The 21,665-nt window shown below is 39.9% G+C and overlaps 1 protein-coding gene and 1 long non-coding RNA gene across 2 annotated transcripts; one reads left to right on the top strand and one right to left on the bottom strand.

The window, feature by feature from the left end:
* The first annotated feature begins 1,518 nt into the window (after positions 1–1,518).
* On the top strand, positions 1,519–4,288 carry tspan10 (tetraspanin 10). The gene is made up of 2 exons (XM_069923298.1): positions 1,519–2,117; positions 3,982–4,288. The coding sequence occupies exons 1-2, from the start codon at positions 1,534–1,536 to the stop codon at positions 4,286–4,288; spliced, it is 891 nt and encodes a 296-aa protein (XP_069779399.1). The 5' UTR covers positions 1,519–1,533.
* Positions 4,289–11,848: 7,560 nt separating this feature from the next.
* LOC138759534 (uncharacterized) lies at positions 11,849–21,376 on the bottom strand. The gene is made up of 4 exons (XR_011354902.1): positions 18,963–21,376; positions 18,652–18,811; positions 15,284–17,906; positions 11,849–12,772 (listed from the first exon to the last, which is right to left on the bottom strand). It is a non-coding gene; the product is annotated as an uncharacterized lncRNA (long non-coding RNA).
* Positions 21,377–21,665: the final 289 nt, after the last annotated feature.

The following is a 21,665-nucleotide window of genomic DNA, read 5'->3' as shown; positions in this document are numbered from 1 at the left end:
GTTGTTGATTTCTACTCTGTCATGGGAAACGAAGTAATCTACATTTAATTAATTAGATAATTTAGGTGTAGTAAATTAGTAGGTTTTAAAGGATGGGATTATATTATGTTTTGTATCCATGTGAAATGTGCAAATCTCAATTATATTTGTATCGGACCAGTCTAATCTTAAAGTGACACTTACATGGTGCCCTAATCAGAATGCTTCAATATGATCAAAATTACATTTCGTTAGCCACAGGATTTTTTCATGTTCTGATTGTCTCACTTTTGATTAATGCGGAAAAGTGAGACAAAACACGAGGCGATAAGATAAATCTGACTCTCCAAAATAACACTCAAGCTCTGATCGACCCAAGTTTGACTGAGCATGTTTGAATCTGCTTAATTTAAATTGAGTAGGTATTAATGTGAGAACATGTCCCAGTCTCTCAGGAAGTATCTTCTCTTTCTCTTTGGCTTGGCTTCGCGGACGAATATTTATGGAGGTAATGTCCACGTCAGCTGCAGGCTTGTTGGTGGCTGACAAGTCCGATGCGGGACAGGCAGACACGGTTGCAGCGGTTGCAAGGGAAAATTGGTTGGTTGGGGTTGGGTGTTGGGTTTTTCCTCCTTTGTCTTTTGTCAGTGAGGTGGGCTCTGCGGTCTTCTTCAAAGGAGGTTGCTGCCCGCCGAACTGTGAGGTGCCAAGATGCACGGTTTGAGGCGATATCAGCCCACTGGCGATGGTCAATGTAGCAGGCACCAAGAGCTTTCTTTAGGCAGTCCTTGTACCTCTTCTTTGGTGCACCTCTGTCTCGGTGGCCAGTGGAGAGCTCGCCATAGAACACGATCTTGGGAAGGCGATGGTCCTCCATTCTGGAGACGTGACCTACCCAGCGCAGTTTGATCTTCACTTCCGAAACTGTGGTGTTTTGCTGTTATTTTGTGTGGTGGCCAGTTCGTGTGTGCATGAAACCGGGTGCATGTAACTGTGTGTATGTGTGTAGGCAGGGGTGTATTTTTGCCTATTCATACTGTACATTTCACTGGATTCAATGGACACAACCATGTGCTCCATGCAATGTTGTTTGGAGCGTATGTGCATTCGTCCCCTATCAGAATCAAGATTGTCATCTTTGGACCAGGCGATTTTGTTTTGTTTCTGTCTTACATGAAACCCCATGGCCTACAAATATGATTTTTTATACGTTTTTACACTGTAAAACACTGGAATCCGCGCGGTAGAATGTTCACATTATATGCATAACTTTCTTAATTAGATGGTTCAGCCAAATTAAATCCCACTTTGTTCGCTGCAATCTTTCGTTCGACAAAGCGGAAGAGTAAATGATTACATCCAGATAACCAGATTGGACAAATACCTATTTGGCAACTTAGTGCTCTGAGTAGTTAATGACAATGACGGCTTGGCCTGTCCTGCCTTATGACCGTCTCGGATGACAAGATTAAATCTAAATGTTCCACTTGAGGTGTGGTCAATCATTTCTCTCTATTTCCAATCTAACAGGAGGGAAGACTCGACGATGGCTGGATGGCGCCGGCGACTTTTAGTCGCTGTCCACAGGAGGTCGGTGCTGAAACAGAGGGCGGGTTGGAGCCCGAGCGCCGCCAAGAAGTGGCCGACCTCTACCGTCGGAACCATGCGGCCAATACAGTCAACGCCTGCATCAAGTACACGATGATAATGTTCAACTTCGTGTTCACCGTGCTGGGCTCTCTAATCCTGGGGATCGGGATCTGGGGGCTCATTGACAAGGAATCTCTCGCCTTGGAGAACATCACCAATCTAAGTACTGACCCAATGTTGGCTTTCGTGAGCGTTGGGCTGGTGGTCAGTACCATGTCCTTCGCTGCATGTGTCGGGGCGCTGAGAGAGAACCAATGCTTGCTGAAGTTCTTCACCGCCGGGAATCTGATATTAGTGATGGTGGAGGTAATCGGCGGGATCGCTGTTTATGGCCTGAGTGACAGGATAGAAGAACATCTGAGGAATGGAATGATCTTGGGAGTCAAGAGATATCGGGACGATCTGGACCTTTGTTTTATTATAAACGAAATCCAAAAAGGGTTAAAGTGCTGTGGAGTGGCATCCTATCGTGACTGGGAGCTCAACCTGTAAGTCTTTGCGGAATATTCGGATTCACGGTATAAAACTGCAGCCAGCCTGGGCTTCGGATCTCACATTTGTATTACAATTTCCAAGGAAATCAATCGTTGACTTTGATGAGATGATTCCACCCAACCGCGTGTCAAGTGCACGCATTTGCAAGTCAAGCCGCCACCAAATGACTACAATGAGCATAATAAGATGAAATAAATACTTTTTTAGTTACCATATTCGTGTGTTCTTAACAGTCCATCGCCAGTTTACTTTTCTGCCGTGAATAAGCTTCATAAGGGGCACCCCACCGTACACACACCAGCAACTCCCAAAGAATAGACCTCTGGAAGAAGACCCCTTGTAGATATCACAAGTTATACATTGGGGTTGTGGCACCGAGTACCGCCACCTTCTCCTTTTATTCCTACACCATTAATTGTATTTAAAGTATATTTTGAATGTCGAATCCCCCAGCTGGATCCAGAGCAACAATCCGAACAGTAGAGCCGGGACAGGGGAAGAAAGTTGGTCTTTGAGTAAGTGGGATTGGCAGATGGTTCGGGACCTGTTGGCTTACGGTTCTTTTGTTCCACTGTTGCTTCCATACATAATGATATATAAATACAAGTCTGCACATTAAGAGCTGTCAGGATGCAACGAACAAAATTAGACCTTTGTGCTCATTGTTATTGGGAACGTAACCAGCTATTTAAAATGAAACCAGTTGATTAAAACTTCCAATTCAAGTCATTGAATCAGGATTTATGGTCATGAACAAGTCATGAAATTCGGTGTTTTGGAGCAGGGGCATCAACGTGCAAACATATATTTTTAGCCATATTAATCTCTCTCTCTCTCTCTCTCTCTCTATATATATATATATATATATATATATAAGTCCACGAAAAGTAAGGTGGTGCCTTTGGTTCATCGACGATTCAGAAATCTGATGGCAGCAGTCTACTTGTATATAGAACTATTTTTTAAAACTTCTGGTGTGATGCTAATAATTGTATTTCACTGGCTCTGTATTCTACTGGTACAATAACAATAAAGTTGAATCAAATCTAATCTAAAAAGCTGTCCTTGTGGACTCATCTTTAGGCTCGTACCCTTTTCCCTGATGGTAGCAGAGTGAAGAGGGCATGGCCCGGGGATGGGGGTCTTTGAGGTTAGAGGCTGCTTTTTTAAGACATCACTCATGTCGATGTCCTCGATGGAGTGAAGACTGGTGCCTGTGATGTCGCAGGACTAGTTAACAACCCTCTGGAGTTTATTCTTGTCCTGAGAGTTGGCGCCTCCATATCAGGCAGTGTTGCAACCAGCCAGAATGCTCTCCATGGTACACCTGTAGAGGTTTACGAGAGTCTTTGGTGTCCTCAGACACCTCACAATGTGTAGCTGCTGGCGAGCCTTCTTAATAGCAACATGGTGGCTCCAGGACAGTAGGAGTGCCTCATCTTAAAAGGAGTTTGAAAGGCATAGCAGTTGATCTAGTAACTCAGCAAGAAAGGTACACGCCCCTCACTCATTGTCACATCTTTGGTTCTCATTTACTGGCAGTTGCTCGCATCCACCTTGTAATTGCTTCTGTCATTTTTCATATCTGCAAATCAGTGGTGTGTTCCGTGAGAGCAGACAGTTCCCTTGATGTTGGTACTCTCAAGCTACAAGATGTTTTCTTCTTGATAACCCACTGCACATCAGCATTGATAGCAGGTGTGGAACTATTTGAATGACGCCTCTACTTATTGCTCAATTGAAAGAGACAGATGGGAACAAATTATATTTTGTTGTAGTTGGAAACTAATTGAAGTTTTAAAAAATGGATATTGTAAAGTATTTCTAAGCCAATGAGATGTGTGTTTTCCTTTGCAGCTATTTTAACTGCAGCTCCCCCGGCATCCATGCGTGTGGCGTTCCGTCTTCATGTTGCATCAATCCACAAGAAAACGGCACAGTCATGAACTCTCAATGTGGCTTCGGCACTTTACACATGGAAGAAGTGACAGCCCAGAATTACATCTTTCTCCTTGGGTGCATGCCACGTCTCACTAGCTGGCTTACTAGTAATGCAGCTTTAATTGGTGCTGTTGGTGTCATTATTACAATTGTTCAAGTATTTGGGCTCATTTTTGCAACAAAGATACTAAGTGACATCAAACTAATCAAAGCACTTTGGTAACAGAAATTAGGAAAAGTTATTTACCTACCAACAATAGAAGGAGAAACTTCATGACTGATCTTTTATATTTTTATTAGTATGTACAAGGACTGCCTAAAGAAATCTCTTGGTGCCTGCCACATTGACCACCGCCAGTGGGCTGATATCGCCTCAAACCGTACATCTTGGCGCCTCACAGTTCGGCGGGCAGCAACCTCCTTTGAAGAAGACCGCAGAGCCCACCTCACTGACAAAAGACAAAGGAGGAAAAACCCAACACCCAACCCCAACCCACCAATTTACCGCTGCAACCGTGTCTGCCTGTCCCGCATCGGACTTGTCAGCCACAAACGAGCCTGCAGCTGACGTGGACATTTACCCCCTCCATAAATCTTCGTCCGCGAAGCCAAGCCAAAGAGTATGCATAGCTTGCATCTTAGATGAAGCCTACATGTAAATTTGGGCATCATTGCCCTTGGTTGACCCTGTCTTTGAAATTCATTCCAAGTTTTGTTATTCAACTAATGACAGTTATAAATGCTGACAGGAATTAAGTACATGCAAATTAAGAGAAATTATACATATTAAACATTTTTCCAAATGTCATCTTTGTATATAAAGTATAATTCTACCAACTTTTACAAAATGTTTTGTCACAATGCAGAAGTGAGCAAGTGATATGAGCTGCATTTTATGCTTCAGAATAGTGTTACGTTGTGCATCTCCAAAAATAGTGTCTATTAATTAAAATTTCTATCTGTCTTCACCATGCAGCATGTAATGAAAAGATTGTTTGAATTTTTAAGACTGCAGTCTCAGTAGAAGTGCTTTAACAGCTACTTTTACAAGTGAAACCAAGGGGTGAAATTAATTTCCTAATAATCTTTTTTTTATATTTTAGTTTTGATTTTCCAAAGACTCGTGCAAATCCAATAAACAAAATATTACATTCTCTTTCTGCGTAATATGATTTACAGAGTCCTTATTTCTCCCTCTTTATACCCTCATTCCTCATTTCATACTGATGGATTGTTTATTTTCTCTTATTCGGGGGGGGGGGGGGATGTGGGGAGGTATGACCAACAATGACTGTCTGACTGTAGTGACATGGAGGTTCTAATTCAAAAGGGGAATGTATGTAAATTTATCTCCAGGATGTATTCCATAATCCAAAGTGAAGGCCTGAAACCGGTCAAGGGAAGATTTGGACATAGCAATTGATGAATGATGGTGGGAAGATTTGTGTTTGAATAGCCTGATGGGAATTGTTAATGCCAGGCACATGCTGGTGCAATATAATTTTTTGCATCAGTTATACCTCACATTGATAAAATTACACAAATCAGTCAGAAATTTCAGAAATGTGCTTGAGGTGTGGTGTGGAGGTTAGAACCTTTGTCCACTCCACCTGGCTGGATACAAGGGTGAGATCCTTCTGGGAAAACCTGGGGGACACTCTGGAAAAAAAATGACCAAGGTGGATTTTACACAGGATCCAAAGTTGTACTTTCTAGGGAACATGTGGGAAGTACAGTTTAGACTGTCCAAACACCAAATTCAGTCTGTGAAGATCACCTTGTTAGTAGCCAGGAAGTGTACAGTGGTTACGTGGAAGTCAGACTCCCAGCTAAATATCACACAATGGAATATGGAAATACAGTATTGCATTCCCCTGGAGAAAATCACCTACAATTTACGGAAGAGATATGACACATTCGTTGAAGTGTGGCCACTGTATTTGAGGCACTTAGGTGCACCTATATAATTTACTAATAATCTTAAAATGTCATTTGAGTTCACAGTCAACCTAAAATTCCACAAATCAGATTAAGATTAAAGTAAATCTGGTGAGATATCTCAGTTTCAATTAAGTAATGACCTATGAATTGGAGCTAAATTCAATTCCCGTGAAACAGACAGAAGAACTGTGATACGCAAAGAGCGTATTTAAGATGGCCACCTGTTTCCCTGCTGATAGGCTATTGCAATGATTTGGTGTCTAGTCAAAGAGAACCAAGTTTTTTGATTAGATGGTCAAAAATGTTGGCGGCCGGGTCTAATTGAAAGCATGTTTGAAATAACCACCAGTGTGAGCAAGGTTTGAGATTTGAATATTAAACTTCCAACAGTACTAAGTCATGGAGTCACAGAGCTGCCATCATCCAGCACAACACTCTCTGTCCCATCATGTCTTTATCACCCATCGAGCACCCATTAATTTGAATCCCATTTTACAGCAATTGACCCCCAGCCTTCAATGCCGTTGCATTCCAAGTGCTCATCTAAATAATTCTTAAATGTTTTTTTTTAAACTTTATTTTAATTTTGAGTTCTTAAATGTTGTCAGAGAACCTATCTCTATCTTCCCTTCAAGTAGTGTATTATGAATTTTAATCAAAACCAGATGGTGATTATTCAGCCTCAAATCTCAAAATTCTGTATCTTTTATCTAAATCCAATTTCTTTGGTTATGGACAGATCTGTTAGGGCCAGTTTCTCATGATACATCCCATTCATGTCCTTACATTTATTTATCTCCATTAAAACCCTCTCAGCTTACTCCACTCCAAGCAAAACATTAGTTGTGCATGGGAAGTGATATCACATGAAATTGACTGGAATCATTGATGAAGTAACTAAGAAGGTTGATGAGGGCAGAACAGTAGACATTGTTCACATGGACTTTAGCAAGGTTCAGTACAGTAGGCTCATTTGGATGGTCAGATTGCATGGGATACAGGGGATTTGGCCAATTTGACACAGAATTGGCTTGATTGGGGACTTAGAAAGTGATAGTGGAGGCACGATATTCAGATTGGAGGCCTATGACCAGTGGGTCCACTATTGATTGACCCCTATATTAATGACTTATATGGGCAGTTCCTAACTCCTGGAATTTGTAATGTTAATGGGAGGACATTTCATTTGAATTAGTCTGGCAGGCACCCACAACTCATGATGATCTCATCTCCAGATTCTCTACCCTGTATTAAAAATATAGTTACATTCATTCATTTAGAGAAGAGCTTTCCTGTCTCAGCACACCACCCAACGTATCTTCCTGGAATATGGGAAGTTGGAAAACCATTTAAAAGCATACATCAAGCCTATTGCCACAATACAGAAAGAACCACATCTACACAGCATTTCTACCACATCAAGACTCAATTAATTATTCCAACACTCAGTGTTGGAATGTAGAAAGCAACTTGCACTGTGTAAGATCCCACCAAACAGCAACAGGATCAATAACCAGATGTCTGAGGGCTTAAGGATTATCCTGAGAAGTGTAAAGCAATTCCTTCTGTTTGAATGGTGCTGTGGTACAGCTCGTTGCAAGGTTACCATAAACTTTTGGAGTCAATTCAAATCTGGCTGCACAAAAGCACTGGATTCTTATGCTTCACTGAGAATCTACTAGAGATACAACCATGTGCTGGACAATATTTGAGGCCAGGTAATTGCACTGCATTGATTATTTTAAGCAATATTCTCTTTGGATAATATTCACATTGCAGCTGGATAGCAAAACTCGGTAGAAAATGTTGCCTTTTAAATAAGATTGTTTATGAATGCATAGTAAATGAGAAGTCTTGAAAGACATTCAGAGCTGTTCTGATATTGACCTTCCAGGGAAGTAATGGTGGCATCCAACTGCTGGAATGTACTGCATTCATCTGGGCTTGTCCCAAATAACAAATTAAGATGTCTGATCAAAGCGTTGGTTGTGATTAAATGATTGACTTGGGCAGAAATCATCTTCAGAGTCTTGCCTGGTGTTTGTGTCAGTATTTATCCCTCAAACAGCATTATGGAGAAACGCAGATAATCTTGTCATTAACTCATTGTTGTCTATAGGATCCTGCCATGCAAAAATATAGCGATTGTATCTCTTGGCTACATTTAACCAATATGTCATTCATTGTGGTCACCAAGAGGATTGATAAGAACATCAGAGGAGGAACAGGTGCTTCAGCTCACAATGTTTTATCTGACCATGATACCAATTTAATCTGCTTATCTGACTGCACATGGTCAATATCCTCAAATCCCTGGACATTGGCGGGCCTGTCCAACTGCCTCTTAAACAGCATTATCAAACCTGCTTTCAGCACTTCTCCTTGTTATCACATTAAAACAACTTGCCCTTTTAAATCCCTTTAGAAATTTTCCCTATACATTTTAGTATTTGACATTTTCACATTGGAAAAACAACATTCTCGGTAACTACCCCACCTGGGCCTCTCATTATTTTATAACTTCTATCAAGTTGATCCTCAGTATTTGAAATACCAGAGAATCAAAGTTTGTCGAACCTCTCCTTACATCTAATGCTCTAATTCAGGCAACATCCTGGTGAACCTCTTCTGCACTCTCTCCAAAGCCTCCACATTCTTCCTGTAACGTGGCAACCAGACTGGCACACAATACTTCCAATGTTCTTATATATCTGCAAAGTTTTATAAAAATACAACAAACTCTAACCAAAGAAGGTAAGCATGCCGGACACCTCACAACTTTCAGGGTCCCATGCGCTTGGATTCCCAAGTTCCCTCTGTATATCAATACTGTCATTTACTGTATACATTCCTCTTACATTTGACTTCACAAATCCATCTTCCATGCCCAACCCCAACCCACCAATTTTCCCTTGCAACCGCTGCAACCGTGTCTGCCTGTCCCGCATCGGACTTGTCAGCCACAAACGAGCCTGCAGCTGACGTGGACATTACCCCTCCATAAATCTTCATCCGCGAAGCCAAGCCAAAGAAGAGAAGAAGAAGAAGACAATGCAAAGTGCTTGTTTAGTACCTCACTCACTTCCTCTGGCTCCAGGTTTAAACTTCCTTATCGATCCATCCTCTCCCAGTTACTCTTTCGTTTTTAATGGATGAATAAAATATCTTGGAGCTCTCTCTCTAAACCTACTCCACCAAAGATTCCTTTTAACTTTCCCCACCCCCAATTAAATTCTCTTCTGCTTTATTTGTACCCATCAAAACCCATCAGCTTCCTAAACCTTACACATGCTTTCTTTCTCTTTCTGACTAAGTATGCAACATCTCCCATCATCCAACATTCCCAAACTTGGTCATCCTTCCATTCTTCCTCATTGAAACATGTTGGTTCTTTATTCGACCAGTTAGTCTTTAAATGACTCCCACATATCAGATATGAACAAGCTCCTGTTTAATACTGCTATAATAAACTTTTCTCTATTCTTAATCTTATACATAACTATCTGAAAACTTACAGAATTATCATTGCTATTCTCAAACTGTTCTCCCATTAAAAACATACTTCAAAATGTACCAGGGGTTGTAGGACAATTAGGTGTAATTGGGCGCTATGGGCTCACGGGCTGAAAGATGTATGTCTAAATTTAAATTTAATACTTTGATCACCAGACCAGGCTCATTTCTAGTATGGCCCCTTCCCTAGATGGATTATCTACACACCATGAAGAAACCGTCCTGGATGAAACAAACAAATACTGCCACATCTAAAGCCTCTGATATTAAGGGAATCCCAGTCAATAGTGGACAAATTAAAATTGTCCACTACAAATACCCTCCAACTGACTATATAGATTTCAGATTTATTGTCAGAGTACATACATGACATTACATACAACCCTGAGATTCTTTTCCCTGTGGACAAGACAGAATTACCACTAATCAGTAGTGCAAAAAAAACTCTACGCAGCATATACATATAAACAAATAAAGAACTATAAACAGATAACAAATGTAAACAGATAATGAATGTAAATAAACTGACTGTGCAATACAGAGAGAAGAAAAGCATTCAATAAAGTGCACAAGTAAGAGTCCTTAAATAAGTCCTTGTTTGAGTTTGTGGTTGAGGAGTCTGATGGTGGAGGAGTAGCAGTCGTTCCTGAACCTGGTGGTACGAGTCTTGTGGCATCTACACCTCTTTCCTAATGGCAGCAGTGAGAACAGAGCGTGTGCTGGGTGGTGTGGATCCTTGATGATTGCTACTGCTCTCCAATGGCAGATGTACTCAATAGTGGGGAGAATTTTGCCTGTGACATCCTGGGCTGTGTCCATGACCTTTTTGGAGGGCTTTACACTCAGGGCTAGTGGTGTCCTATTGGAGGCCTATAGTATAACCCCATCATAATTTTGCATCATTCTTATTCCAGAGCTCTGTTCCTATTGCCTCGCTGGGATGCGCTCTCCAGTGACAGAGCTGGAGAAGGTCCAGAAATGTAAGCTTTAAAATATAAGATGCAATACCTATCCTTCCCTATTTCCAAATTGGTGATCTGTTAGATAATTTAAGAGTATGAGGTACTGTCTCCCAAATAAAGTTCCAACTCTAAATTAACATAGAAATGTGGTGAGTCAGCCAAATGAAATAGCACTAAATCATTATCAGCCTTTGCAGCACATGCTTCAGGCAACAGGACACTCTTTCACTGGAAAACCACCCCTCTGAGAGACATATTTAGGTCACATGAAAGATGATCCTGCCTTCAGAGAATCACACTGCCATTATTGCACTCGAATCTTACCAATATCACAAAGCAGATGTGGAGCCTTTAAACTTGAAAAAAAAAACACAAATGTGTGTTAAGTCCTCAGAGCCATATCTTTTTTTTAATTAGCAGAATGTAAATTCGCAGAATGCACTGATATCCCACATACAACCCTGCAGGGTTACTGAGCAGTTACATCATCCTGAACAGGGTTCACCAGAGGACTTTTTGTTGACTGAGACACAAACAGGAAAAGATTGTGAACTGGCTGGGACCTTGCAACTTTCACAAGAGAACTGCAGTCAGACTTGTATCACTGCACCTCAAAAACATCTCAAACAGATTGAATGAAAGTGAAAATCAAGTGAAGCTAGGATCCCTTAGAACTCAGTATACCTGAGGGATAGTTGAAGATCTGAATGACACTAGAGCTAGCATTGCACCAGGGATAAGGGAAAGTCTCCAACTTCCAGAGAGACACAAAAAAAAAACAAGTGATAAAAGCCAACATGGACCTTTTAATTCCATACTCTTGCTTAATTTCCCATCTAAGATAATAACTACCTCCTTCTTGAAATCCAGCAGCTGTGACTGATCTAACGCTGCGGATTTGTTAACCTTAACAGCGAGAAGGGCCAAATGACCTGTTTTCTGTGCTGTAGTGTTCTAATGTTCCTAATGACTCTAAATTCATAGGACATAGAAATCTACACAGTGTTAGCCAACCTAAGAACTCGAACAACCGCCTGGAATTTCCCAACTGCATAACCTTCCATTTTTCTCAGTTCCGTGTATGTTTCCACATCAACAGTGAGGAAGTATTCTGACAGGGTGGTGTTGAGGCATATCAGCTCCTGCCTGAGAGGCAACTTGGATCAATACCAATTTGCTTAACGCAAATGCCATCTCACTGGTTCTACACAAATCCCTGGAATACCTGGATAGCAAAGGCACATGCAGCAAGATACTCTTTATTGACTGCAGTTGGGCATTCAACTCTATCATTGCCTCAAAACTAATCAGCAAACTCCAAGACGTGGGCCTCAATATCCCAATTAATGCAGATTGGCAAGAAAATCTCAGAATCAGAATCAGACTTTATTGTCATGAACATCACAAAATTTATTGTTTTGTGGCAGCTTGACAGTGCAAATATTGCTATAAATTACATTTAAAAATTAAATTAGTCCTTGTGCTTCTGGATATGCATTTACTCTACAGACATAATCCTATCAAACCTCAACAAAATTAACCTGGAACATATGCAGTGTCAAAAATATTGTGGCTCTTGCCATCTACTTTCCCCACCTGATCCTTTCATTTACTGCCAGCCTAGACTGTTTATGGTTTTTTTATGTCATAGTTTGGCAAACTGCTCCCTTCTAAAGGGTTCATTTAGCCACAATGGATGCATTGCCAACTTCACACCAGTTCTGGCGTCAGTTTAATTTCTCCCTCTTGACGGGAAATGGGCCAACCTGTTTCGTGAAGCACTTTGCCCAAATCTTCTTCAATGCACAGAGTAATTTAAAATTCCTTCACCACTTATTGGCTAATGATTGCACTTTGGCTTCATGCTTGAGAAAGGTTTCATTTTCTGTTCACATGTTAGAACTCAAAGCTCCAGAATGGACAGTTATGGGAAAAAATCTCAAGAGCACAGCATTTTACATTCTTGCTAAGCTTTCTAAATTCAGGAGACATTCTGCTGACATCTGGAGACCTATAGCACAGCTTCAGAATGGACTGCAGGCTGCACAGGTACCTCCTGAAGTCCGCTTGATGCTTAAACTATCATAGAGAACCTTTTACATTGCTGAGATGTTCAGCCACTCATTTAGTGACCTTTAGTTGTAACACCACTGCCAGTGATCCATCAGCAGAATCCTTTGGAAAGGTGTGGCCAGGACACTTCTGTACTGGAGCTGGAGGATGGTCTCCTCCAGCCATGATGAAGACTGCATTCCTGTCAAGTCACCTTCCTTTTATTCCTCTCTTTGAGTCTAAGTGAGAAAGATGAAGGATATTGAGTTACCATAGGTGCATGTGGGCATGACAGGTGATGAGGAAAGTTGCAGAGCAGGTAAATCAATGTGCGACGAATCTTGATCTATATTCCATGGTGTGACATTCTCACTCCATGACAACACAAAGTAATATCTGCAAGTTGTCTTGACTTATCAGGCATGATTGTCTGTTTGGTCCTCTCTGTTAATCTGGGCGGCAAGTCATTCTCCTCTGCAGCAACTCTAAAGTGTGTTGCTACTATTTAGCCTCCTTGGGGAATGTGCCTTTAAGGGCTTGTCTTTATGGTGCAAGAATGATCTGAGAGCTTTTCTAAATTGGTTGACGCATGTAAGTGGCATTTTAATCCACAAGTGCAAAACAACCTTGTGGTTTTGCATTCTTGCCTTTGACCAGTTTCACAATTTTCTGAGGTCTCATCTAGCTCCAGAAAGACCAGGATATTTTAGTGCTGCAAAAGAATATGTGAAATCCAATTTCTATGCCAAAGTATTCAAAGTGAAGACAGATACAGAACAATAACATATAAGTTCTGCACACCTTTAGAGAGAATGGGATGCAAGAATGACTTGCATTAAGGTAGGAACTCTGATTCAGACACAATTAAGAACTAGATGTAAAACACAGAAATCTGCAGACACCATAGCTGAAGTAAAAGCTGAAGTAAAAGCAGTTCAAACAGAATATTTTATAAAGCAAAGATACATAACCAACATTTCGGGCTTGAGCCCTTTATCAAGGAATTACTGAAACATTGGTTATGTATCTTTAACTTTGCTATATAAAGTACACTGTTTCACCTGCTTGCTTTAGCTTTGTGTTTTTATTTAAAAATATATTCCATTTGTCCATCTGTATATGACCCAAATATTTTATAAAATCACTCAAAATATTTTCCCCAGAATTATTTAATATTTAACAGAGGAAATTAAATTATTTTAAGTCATGTCTTCTTGCATCTGCATAGATGAAAAAAAAGTTTCATGAAGAGCCTGCCCTAAACAGTACAATTAGTAGAATTTTGCAATTTGAAGGCAGGGCAGATACAAGCTAGTCAAAATATTATAATCAGATTGCATGGTTTGCAGCACAGGTCCTTTTGTGTCTTGAGTTCCATGATCTGTCTTCAGGAACATGACTTGAAAACTAGTACAAACAAGTGGAAACAGTTCCCATCTCCTCTTAACCATGGCATCAAGATTATAGAGGGCTTCTATTCCACAAACTCATTTGATTGCAGACTGTCTCCAGCAGGGCTGGTAATAAAGGAGTCAAGATCAGCCACGGGGAGCAGTTAGACCACCCACCTATTAAATTCCTCCCTTCTTTCTGTTGGGAGTGTTTCATTTGGTCTCAGTCTATCACAGAATCCACTCTGTGGTCACCACATTAAAGCTAATTTTAATTGTTTAAAATTTCCTAAGAGTTAAGGTATCCAGTATATGTATGGAGGAAAGAAGTTGGTCCTATGAATGCTATTATATAAAGTTTGAAGGAATTGGTATTAAGTAAGACCTTTACAAGAGACATATTTCATACACAGAGTAGTTGTGGAATATCTGATCATTTGGTGGAATTAGATTAAATTTCAAAAGGAATTTCACAGATGAATTAATTTATAGCATTTGTGTGTTGAATGGATGAATGAAATCTATGGCATTATTTGACAAGTGGCATTAGTTCCAAGTGGTCTCCTGTTGAGCTGCAATCATTCTAAAGAGCAAAAACAAACATTCAACATTATGTTTTTCAATGAGAAAGTGAGCCACTGAGCATACAATTGGGCTGCATTGGGCGACTTAGCAGTTCAACTTTGCATTTGTTTAAGCCTGCATTTTAAGCATATGGACAAGCCCTGAATGACTATTGAAATCCCTTTTGAAGATTTCTATAATTTTTGATCCATCAAAGACAATGTGTAATATAGTCATCTTGTCTTAGATAGAGTGTCTTTTTGACATGGAAATGTTGGGGTACGTGTGTGGGCACCAACTATAACTGGTGCCAATGAGCACATACAGTGAAGTACAAGACATATATTTTGGGATTATAATTACAGACCTGACAACTACCACATTGATCAGATCCTCTGTTTTTATTCCATCTTCGGTATATTTCAAGCAGATTTTCCCGACAGTGTCTCACTAAAGACTTCCAAGGTACAAGAGTGACACTGCTTGCTTTGCAGATCTTTTCACTTTATGCCTTAACTTCTTCAAGAATTATCTAAATTCATCTGAAACTCTTGCATACAGTTGTATGATGACAATATACCTAATGATGCCAAATGATTCTTTGCAGAAAGGTTCTGTAGTTAAAATCAGTTATCAGAACAAATAATTGTCTTAACTTCTGAAAATAGAAAGTGTTTATTTCCCAGAAAACATTCCCATTAAATAAATTGTTCAAACACAGACAACCATTTTCCTACTCTATTTAAACATTTTGTAGTTGAAGTGCTAACCTTGGCTCACTGGTAACGATCTCACCTTTCAGTGAAAAGGTTGTGGGTTCGTGGATCACTCTGGAAATTGAGTCTCTCGGTTCAGCCCAGCACTCCGGAGGATTGAAAGAAGTGATGGATCAATTTACTGCATATGAGACTTTAAATCACATCTTACTGATACTTTCATGTTCACAATTCATAGATGTTACTGGGCATATGCATACATGTCAAATATTGTGGTGATATGTAATTACACCATTAGGTCACCAGGGGCATCCCGGTGACCTTGTCTATAAAGCAGTCCAGAGCTACAGTCTAGCCTTCCAGGTTCATCTTGCAGAGAGACAGGACCTCTTAGTGTACATATCAGTTTATTAAAGCTGACTGCTGGTGTGGTTATTGTCAGTACACATATGCAATGTTTTACTGGACAATTAATCCTATGACATCTTAAATAGAGGATCAAGATCTGTTCAGCATTAGTTACACACTTCTACTCTATTTCATCCACTACTGGAGAGTCTGAGGCGTCCACCTTCTTATTTTCTATGCTTAAATGTATATATTACTAGCATTTTAAAACTATATAGATGGAAATTATTAGCTTCTGATTCCAAAAAGAGAATTCTATTGTTAATAGCTAAAGTTCCACCTCCCTACCCTACACCCTAAAGTTCTGTCCCCAGCTTCCAGCCCCTTCCAATACCTGATCTTCCTCTCTCCCACCCAACCCCCATGCTATATGCTTGGTCCACCTCCACCATCTTCCTGAACCCGACTGGTTTTCTACCACACAGCTCTGCCTCTGCAATCCTTCTCTACGCTTCCACTATGCCTCTCTGATAAACTCCCAATGATGTATTCCCTGCGCCCCCACTCCCCAATGCCACCTGTAACATCCTCTCCCAAATTCACTTTCTCTACTGGAAGATCACCCAAGGTAGGCTCATGGTTCCCTGTGGCTCATGAACTCTAGGATTCCCCTTTCATCAGCCAAGCCAAGAGTTGGAGAAAACCTTATTTAGCCTAAAGTTTTGGGAACCTACATTAAACAAAGTCTTGTCTTCACTTTCAAGTGGACTTCAAAGACAATATAACATGCTTTGAAGCAGTGTAGGCCTCAGGCCATGAAACACACAAAAAACATCTGATTTATTTCTCTGCTGTTCAAATGGAATTGTTGATAAAATATGAATGTTTGCTGAGAACCACCAAAAGGTAATCACCCTTCAAAATCCTATTTACAACACTATAGATTTACAGAAAGCCTTCACTGTGGAAATAACTATCTCAGTGTTTTACAGTGATGGAATCAAATGGTTGACTCTTAATATTGGAAATGGTGACCATCGGCTTGGTCAATGAGACAAGTTTGAAAGTGTTAGAGTGAAAAAGAGTAATGCTGACATGAAATTGGGAAGGACACAAGGTCTGGATAACTGACCAATACAGACAAAATTAATCCTTTGAAAGAGCTCACCTCTATTTTTGAAACATTGCCCGATCAGTACACTGAGATATTGAAACCAGGGTATTTCAATATGTTGTTGAAAATATGGTATGTAAGTTCTGCCTGAACAAGTAATTCTTGTTTTAATGTTAGAAACATTTGAATTTGTTTGGAATCAGAACCTAATAATTTCCATCTATATACTTTTAAAATGCTAGTAATATATACATTTAAGCTCTCATGCAGATATTACCATGACACAACCTTGCAATGCTACTCCAGTGTAGGACTTAAGAGACTGATGCACCATTGGAGTTAATGCCTTGGAGATGACTTAACAACTTTGGCCCTGTCTACAATCCCCAAAGGATCTAAAAGATAGCAAGGTATTATTTTAAAGAAGAGCAGAAGAGTTAGGCTCATTATACCCAATCTCACTGTATTTTACCTCCTATATTCTCCTAATGATACTAAATACAAGCTGGAGGAACACCAGACCGTTTGGGAATGGAGTAGTACTTAAATTAAATTAAATCAAATTTTGGCCCATGAGTCTGTGCCACCCAATTCACTTACACCCCTGGTACTTTTTGAATGGTGGTAGGAAACTGGAGACACGGGGAGAATGTACAAACTCCTTATAGACAGCGTGGTATTCAAACCCCATCCTGATCTCTGGAGCTGTAGAGGTATGGCACTAACCGCCACCCTTGTGACTCAATATCTAATCATTTCAGAGAGCCCGACTTTCCTGTTTTCTCCTATTTCCTGAATTCTCTTTTTGAGAGTTGCTGTGACCATGAATGTTCTGCATTTCACAGTTCAGATATCAGATTTATTGATCCGAGTACGTACGTGTACACGACATGCAACCCTGAGATTCTTCTTTCCTGTGGGACATTCTTTTATTTTTCTTCCTTTCCAATTGCTCTCTTTCGTTTATTAACTCGATGGGACCAAAAAACAGTTACCTTGAGAGGCTTGATCTTCACCCTATCACAGCATTCCTCCCTTTCTTTGCAAAATCTTCTCACTTTACCAGCACTGATGAGGGATTCTTGACCTGAAATGCTGCCTTTCTTACCTTTCCATAGATGCTACCTGAGTTGGTGAGCGTTTCTGCAGTTTTTGCCTGGATCCTCAGTTTCCCTTGATGTTGATTTATTGTCATATACATAAGTACACTATGTAGATGCAATTTGATTGCTTGCTACTGCTACAAAAATACATAAAACAAATAATAAACATAAATTAAGGTTAACACAATGCAACATGAAAGAAAAGAAGGTAACTATAAAAGGATAAATAGATAAATAATCACAGTTGAAGTAAAACAAAAAAAGTCTGCTGTTTCAATATCGTAGACGGATATTTGGTGGTCCTGGGCATTAACGGATAACCATGAAATTTTTTTAACCCATTAATAGTGAAAACTGAGGGGTCCTTACTATTTAATTGTGCTGACATCTCAATACTGATCACATGACAAAATGGCTTAACTGGCAGTATGTATGACCTTTTGGGTTATCCTGTGAAACTGTTATAAAGGTACTGGTGTTGTTTTATTTTAAATTTAGGCATACAGCACAGTCACAGGCCCTTCAGCCGCACAAACCTGTGCCACCAAAATGCCCCAATTAACCTACAACGCTGGTACATTTTGAAGGGTGGAAGGAAACCAGAGCACCCAGAGGAACCCTGTGCAGACCCGCAGAGAATGTACCAACTTACTGCCAGCTCCAGATTCGAACCTGGGTGGCTGGTGCTAACCATGCCATTTATTTCATGGCTTTTTCAGATGCAGCTGGTGAAATCCCTCATCTCTCCACAAAGAGGTTAGTTAATTTTAAAATGATCTAACTTGGTCTGATGACAGAAAAGTTGGATGATAACCAAGCCAAACTAAACCAATTTCCTGGCTCTGATATGTTCTCGCACTAACAAGGGTGGAAGCACCTTACCTGCAGAATTCTTTGTAAATATTTAGTGGACCCCCTTAAGGATGGGCTTCGAATAGCAGGTGAGTTGAGTCGCTCAATAGTCGCTCTTATACTATTGTTGCAGAAGCAATGCTGCTCATTCATGACTATAAGGCCTTAATATTTTTTGTGCATTGTGGAGCTGTGAAGACATGATTACTCCAATCTGTGAATAATATTTCCTTTATAGATTCATAATGAGATTGACCCACAAATAAATTGGATAATTTTAGTTTCAAATACTTGAATGTAAACATTGTTAAATTTGTAGGAATCCTTCATGAATTATTTACCTTCATTCGGTAGAGCTCTGGGAAAATTGTCCTCAGCTCAGTTTTAGGTTGGGGCTTCACACGGCACACACATTTTATCAGAGTTTCTGGGAGAATATATTTAAAACAGAGCAGCTTAAAATCAACATCCATCCTTGTTAAAGTATTATAATTTGCTAGGGTTTGATTTTTAACATTCCTCTTTTGGCTGAACTTCATTCTTTAAGATGTGAACTTCTTATGAACTTGTTTGCAAAAGAGACCTACAGCTCTTTTCTGAAATTACAAAGCCCTGGTGTTAAAGACTCAATTTATACACATGCAGCTATAATTTCCACATTGTCTACTTTATTTGCACATGATCCTTGATAGCATATGAGGTTTGGTTTATCATTGATACTTGGATTCATATGTGAACACCTCACTGGAACTAATAGTATTTTTTTTGCATTATACAGAGTTGCCAGAGTTCAAAATTCCCAATGGGGCCTCTCATTTAGAGAAGTTGTTACATATGAGGTATTCTATAACAGAATCCTGGAGGCACTGAGTTACAAGGAAAGGTTAAACAGGATAGGGCTTTATTCCCTGGAGTGTAGAAGAATGAGGGGAGATTTGATAAGGTATTTAAAAGTATGAGGGGGATTAAGAGAATAAATGTAGATAGCCCTTTACCACTGAGGGTAGGGGAGATACAAACAAGAGGACATGGATTAAGAGTGAAAAGGGTAAAGTTTAGAGGAACGTGAGGGGAACTTCTTCACACAGGGAGAGGCTGGAACAGGCTTCCAGCTGAAGTGGTGAATGGAGGCTCAATTTTAACATTTGAGAAATTTGGACAGGTACATGGATGGGAGAGGTATGGAGGGCTATAGACTGGCTGCAGGTCAGTGGAACTAGGCAAAAAAATGGTTCGGCCTAGACAAGAAGGGCCAAAGAGGCCTGTTTCTGTGCCGTAATGTTCTATGGTTCTATTGAATTTAGCATGTTATTCACATAACGATGCTGACACATTTTCGTTTGTACTCAGCATCTTGTGTCAGTGTCCAACAATAGTCGACCAGCATCGATGGATTCTAGTTGCCCTGAATCTGCTTTTCCATGGTCGCAATATCCTGGTGAAACCTTTCACCATGTTCCTCACTGACGGCACCAAGATCAGCGGGAAGATGTCCAAGTGCAAATGCAGAAAATAAATTTTCAATGACATGTTGCACTTCATATTTTTGTACTTAAAATATGACAGGAAATCCCAAAAATAGGTTATATCTGATCAACAGAATGTGATAGGAAAATTTGAAGATGACTTTTGTGATCAGCTGCCCAAAATCCACAAAACACATCCAAAAGCATTCAGGAAGCAAAATATTCATTGCCTAGTGTTATATGAATCTGAAGGCATGTTCTTAAATGTGAATAAATAAACTCTGAATATGTGAGGTACAAGTCAATGAAAATTTTAAAAATGGGAAATTTGTAAGAAAATGAAAAATTGCTGGAAAACTCAGGTGACACAACATCTGTGGAAAGGAAAACAATTAATATTTTGGGTCTACAAACTCTCGTCTGGCATGCAGTCAAAAAACTTTCTATTTCCATCGATGATGTTTGGCCAGCTGGGTTTTTCCAGCATTTTCTGTTTATTTTGTGTGAATTGTCAATTACAGATGGAAATTATATTGAAACAAATGAATATGATCAACCGATGGCTAACGTTTAGAGAATTGATATGTAATTCACAAAAATATATACGTTCTTAAGATGAAAAAACTCAACTGGTCCACTATGAGATGGCATTAGATCAAAAGGAAAGATATGATATGACAAATAAACAGGAGGTTTGAGCACCGAGACATTTGCAGTTTCAACCAAGTAAGACTAAGAAAGACACAACAGCAACTACCCTTCCTGAGAAGACTGAAGCGGGCAAGGCTACCAACCACCATTATATCAACCTTCTACAGGAGATCCATCGAGAGCATCACATTGTGGTACAGATGCCGTGGAGAAATGGATCAGAGGTCAATCCATAGGACAATAAGAGTGGCCGAGAGGATCAATGGAGTCTCCTTCTCCACCAGTGATGTGATCTACCAGGATCTTGGTCTAAAGAGGGCATGCAAAATCATTGAGGACCCCTTCTATCCTGCACTCAGCATTTTTTAGCTGCTCCCGTTGGGATATCAGACCCAGCACCACCAGGCTGAGAAACAGCTTCTTTTTTCATAGGCAGGGAGAATGCTAAATGACCAAAGGAACTGCTCACACTAACAATCTGAGACTCTCAAATGCATGAAATAATATCTATTTATTTATTTGCATTAATGAATACTTATCTTGCATATGTATTGTGTGTCCGCATGTTTTGCACGGAGGACCGGAGAACGCTGTTTCATCAGGTTGTACTTGTACAATCAGATGACAATAAACTTGACTTGACCTTAATAAGGAAAAATAGAATACAAGTGTCTTGCAGGGAATATAACAACTGAATGTGAAAGCTTTCATAGATATGTTAAAAGGTAAGGACCAGCTAAAATTGAAGTGCCTCATCCTTGCAGACAGAGACAGGAGAAATTGTTTTGGGAAATGAGGAAATGACAAATAAATTAGACCAATGTTTTGTGCCTATCTTCACAGGAGATACAAAAAAGCCAACAATAATGAAGAATTACAGGTCAAGAGTACACAAGGAACTTAAAGGAATTAGTGTTAATAAAATAT

This window comes from Narcine bancroftii, chromosome 3, assembly GCF_036971445.1.
Source record: "Narcine bancroftii isolate sNarBan1 chromosome 3, sNarBan1.hap1, whole genome shotgun sequence".
NCBI classification, from domain to species: domain Eukaryota; kingdom Metazoa; phylum Chordata; class Chondrichthyes; order Torpediniformes; family Narcinidae; genus Narcine; species Narcine bancroftii.
This window is presented reverse-complemented; position numbering and strand designations above follow the sequence as displayed.

Excerpts from the sequence above, each read along its gene's own strand:
- tspan10 (XM_069923298.1), top strand. The coding sequence starts at position 1,534 with ATGGCGCCGGCGACTTTTAGTCGCTGTCCACAGGAGGTCGGTGCTGAA. Across the intron at positions 2,118-3,981 it reads CGTGACTGGGAGCTCAACCT|CTATTTTAACTGCAGCTCCC; the intron begins GTAAGTCTTTGC and ends TTTCCTTTGCAG.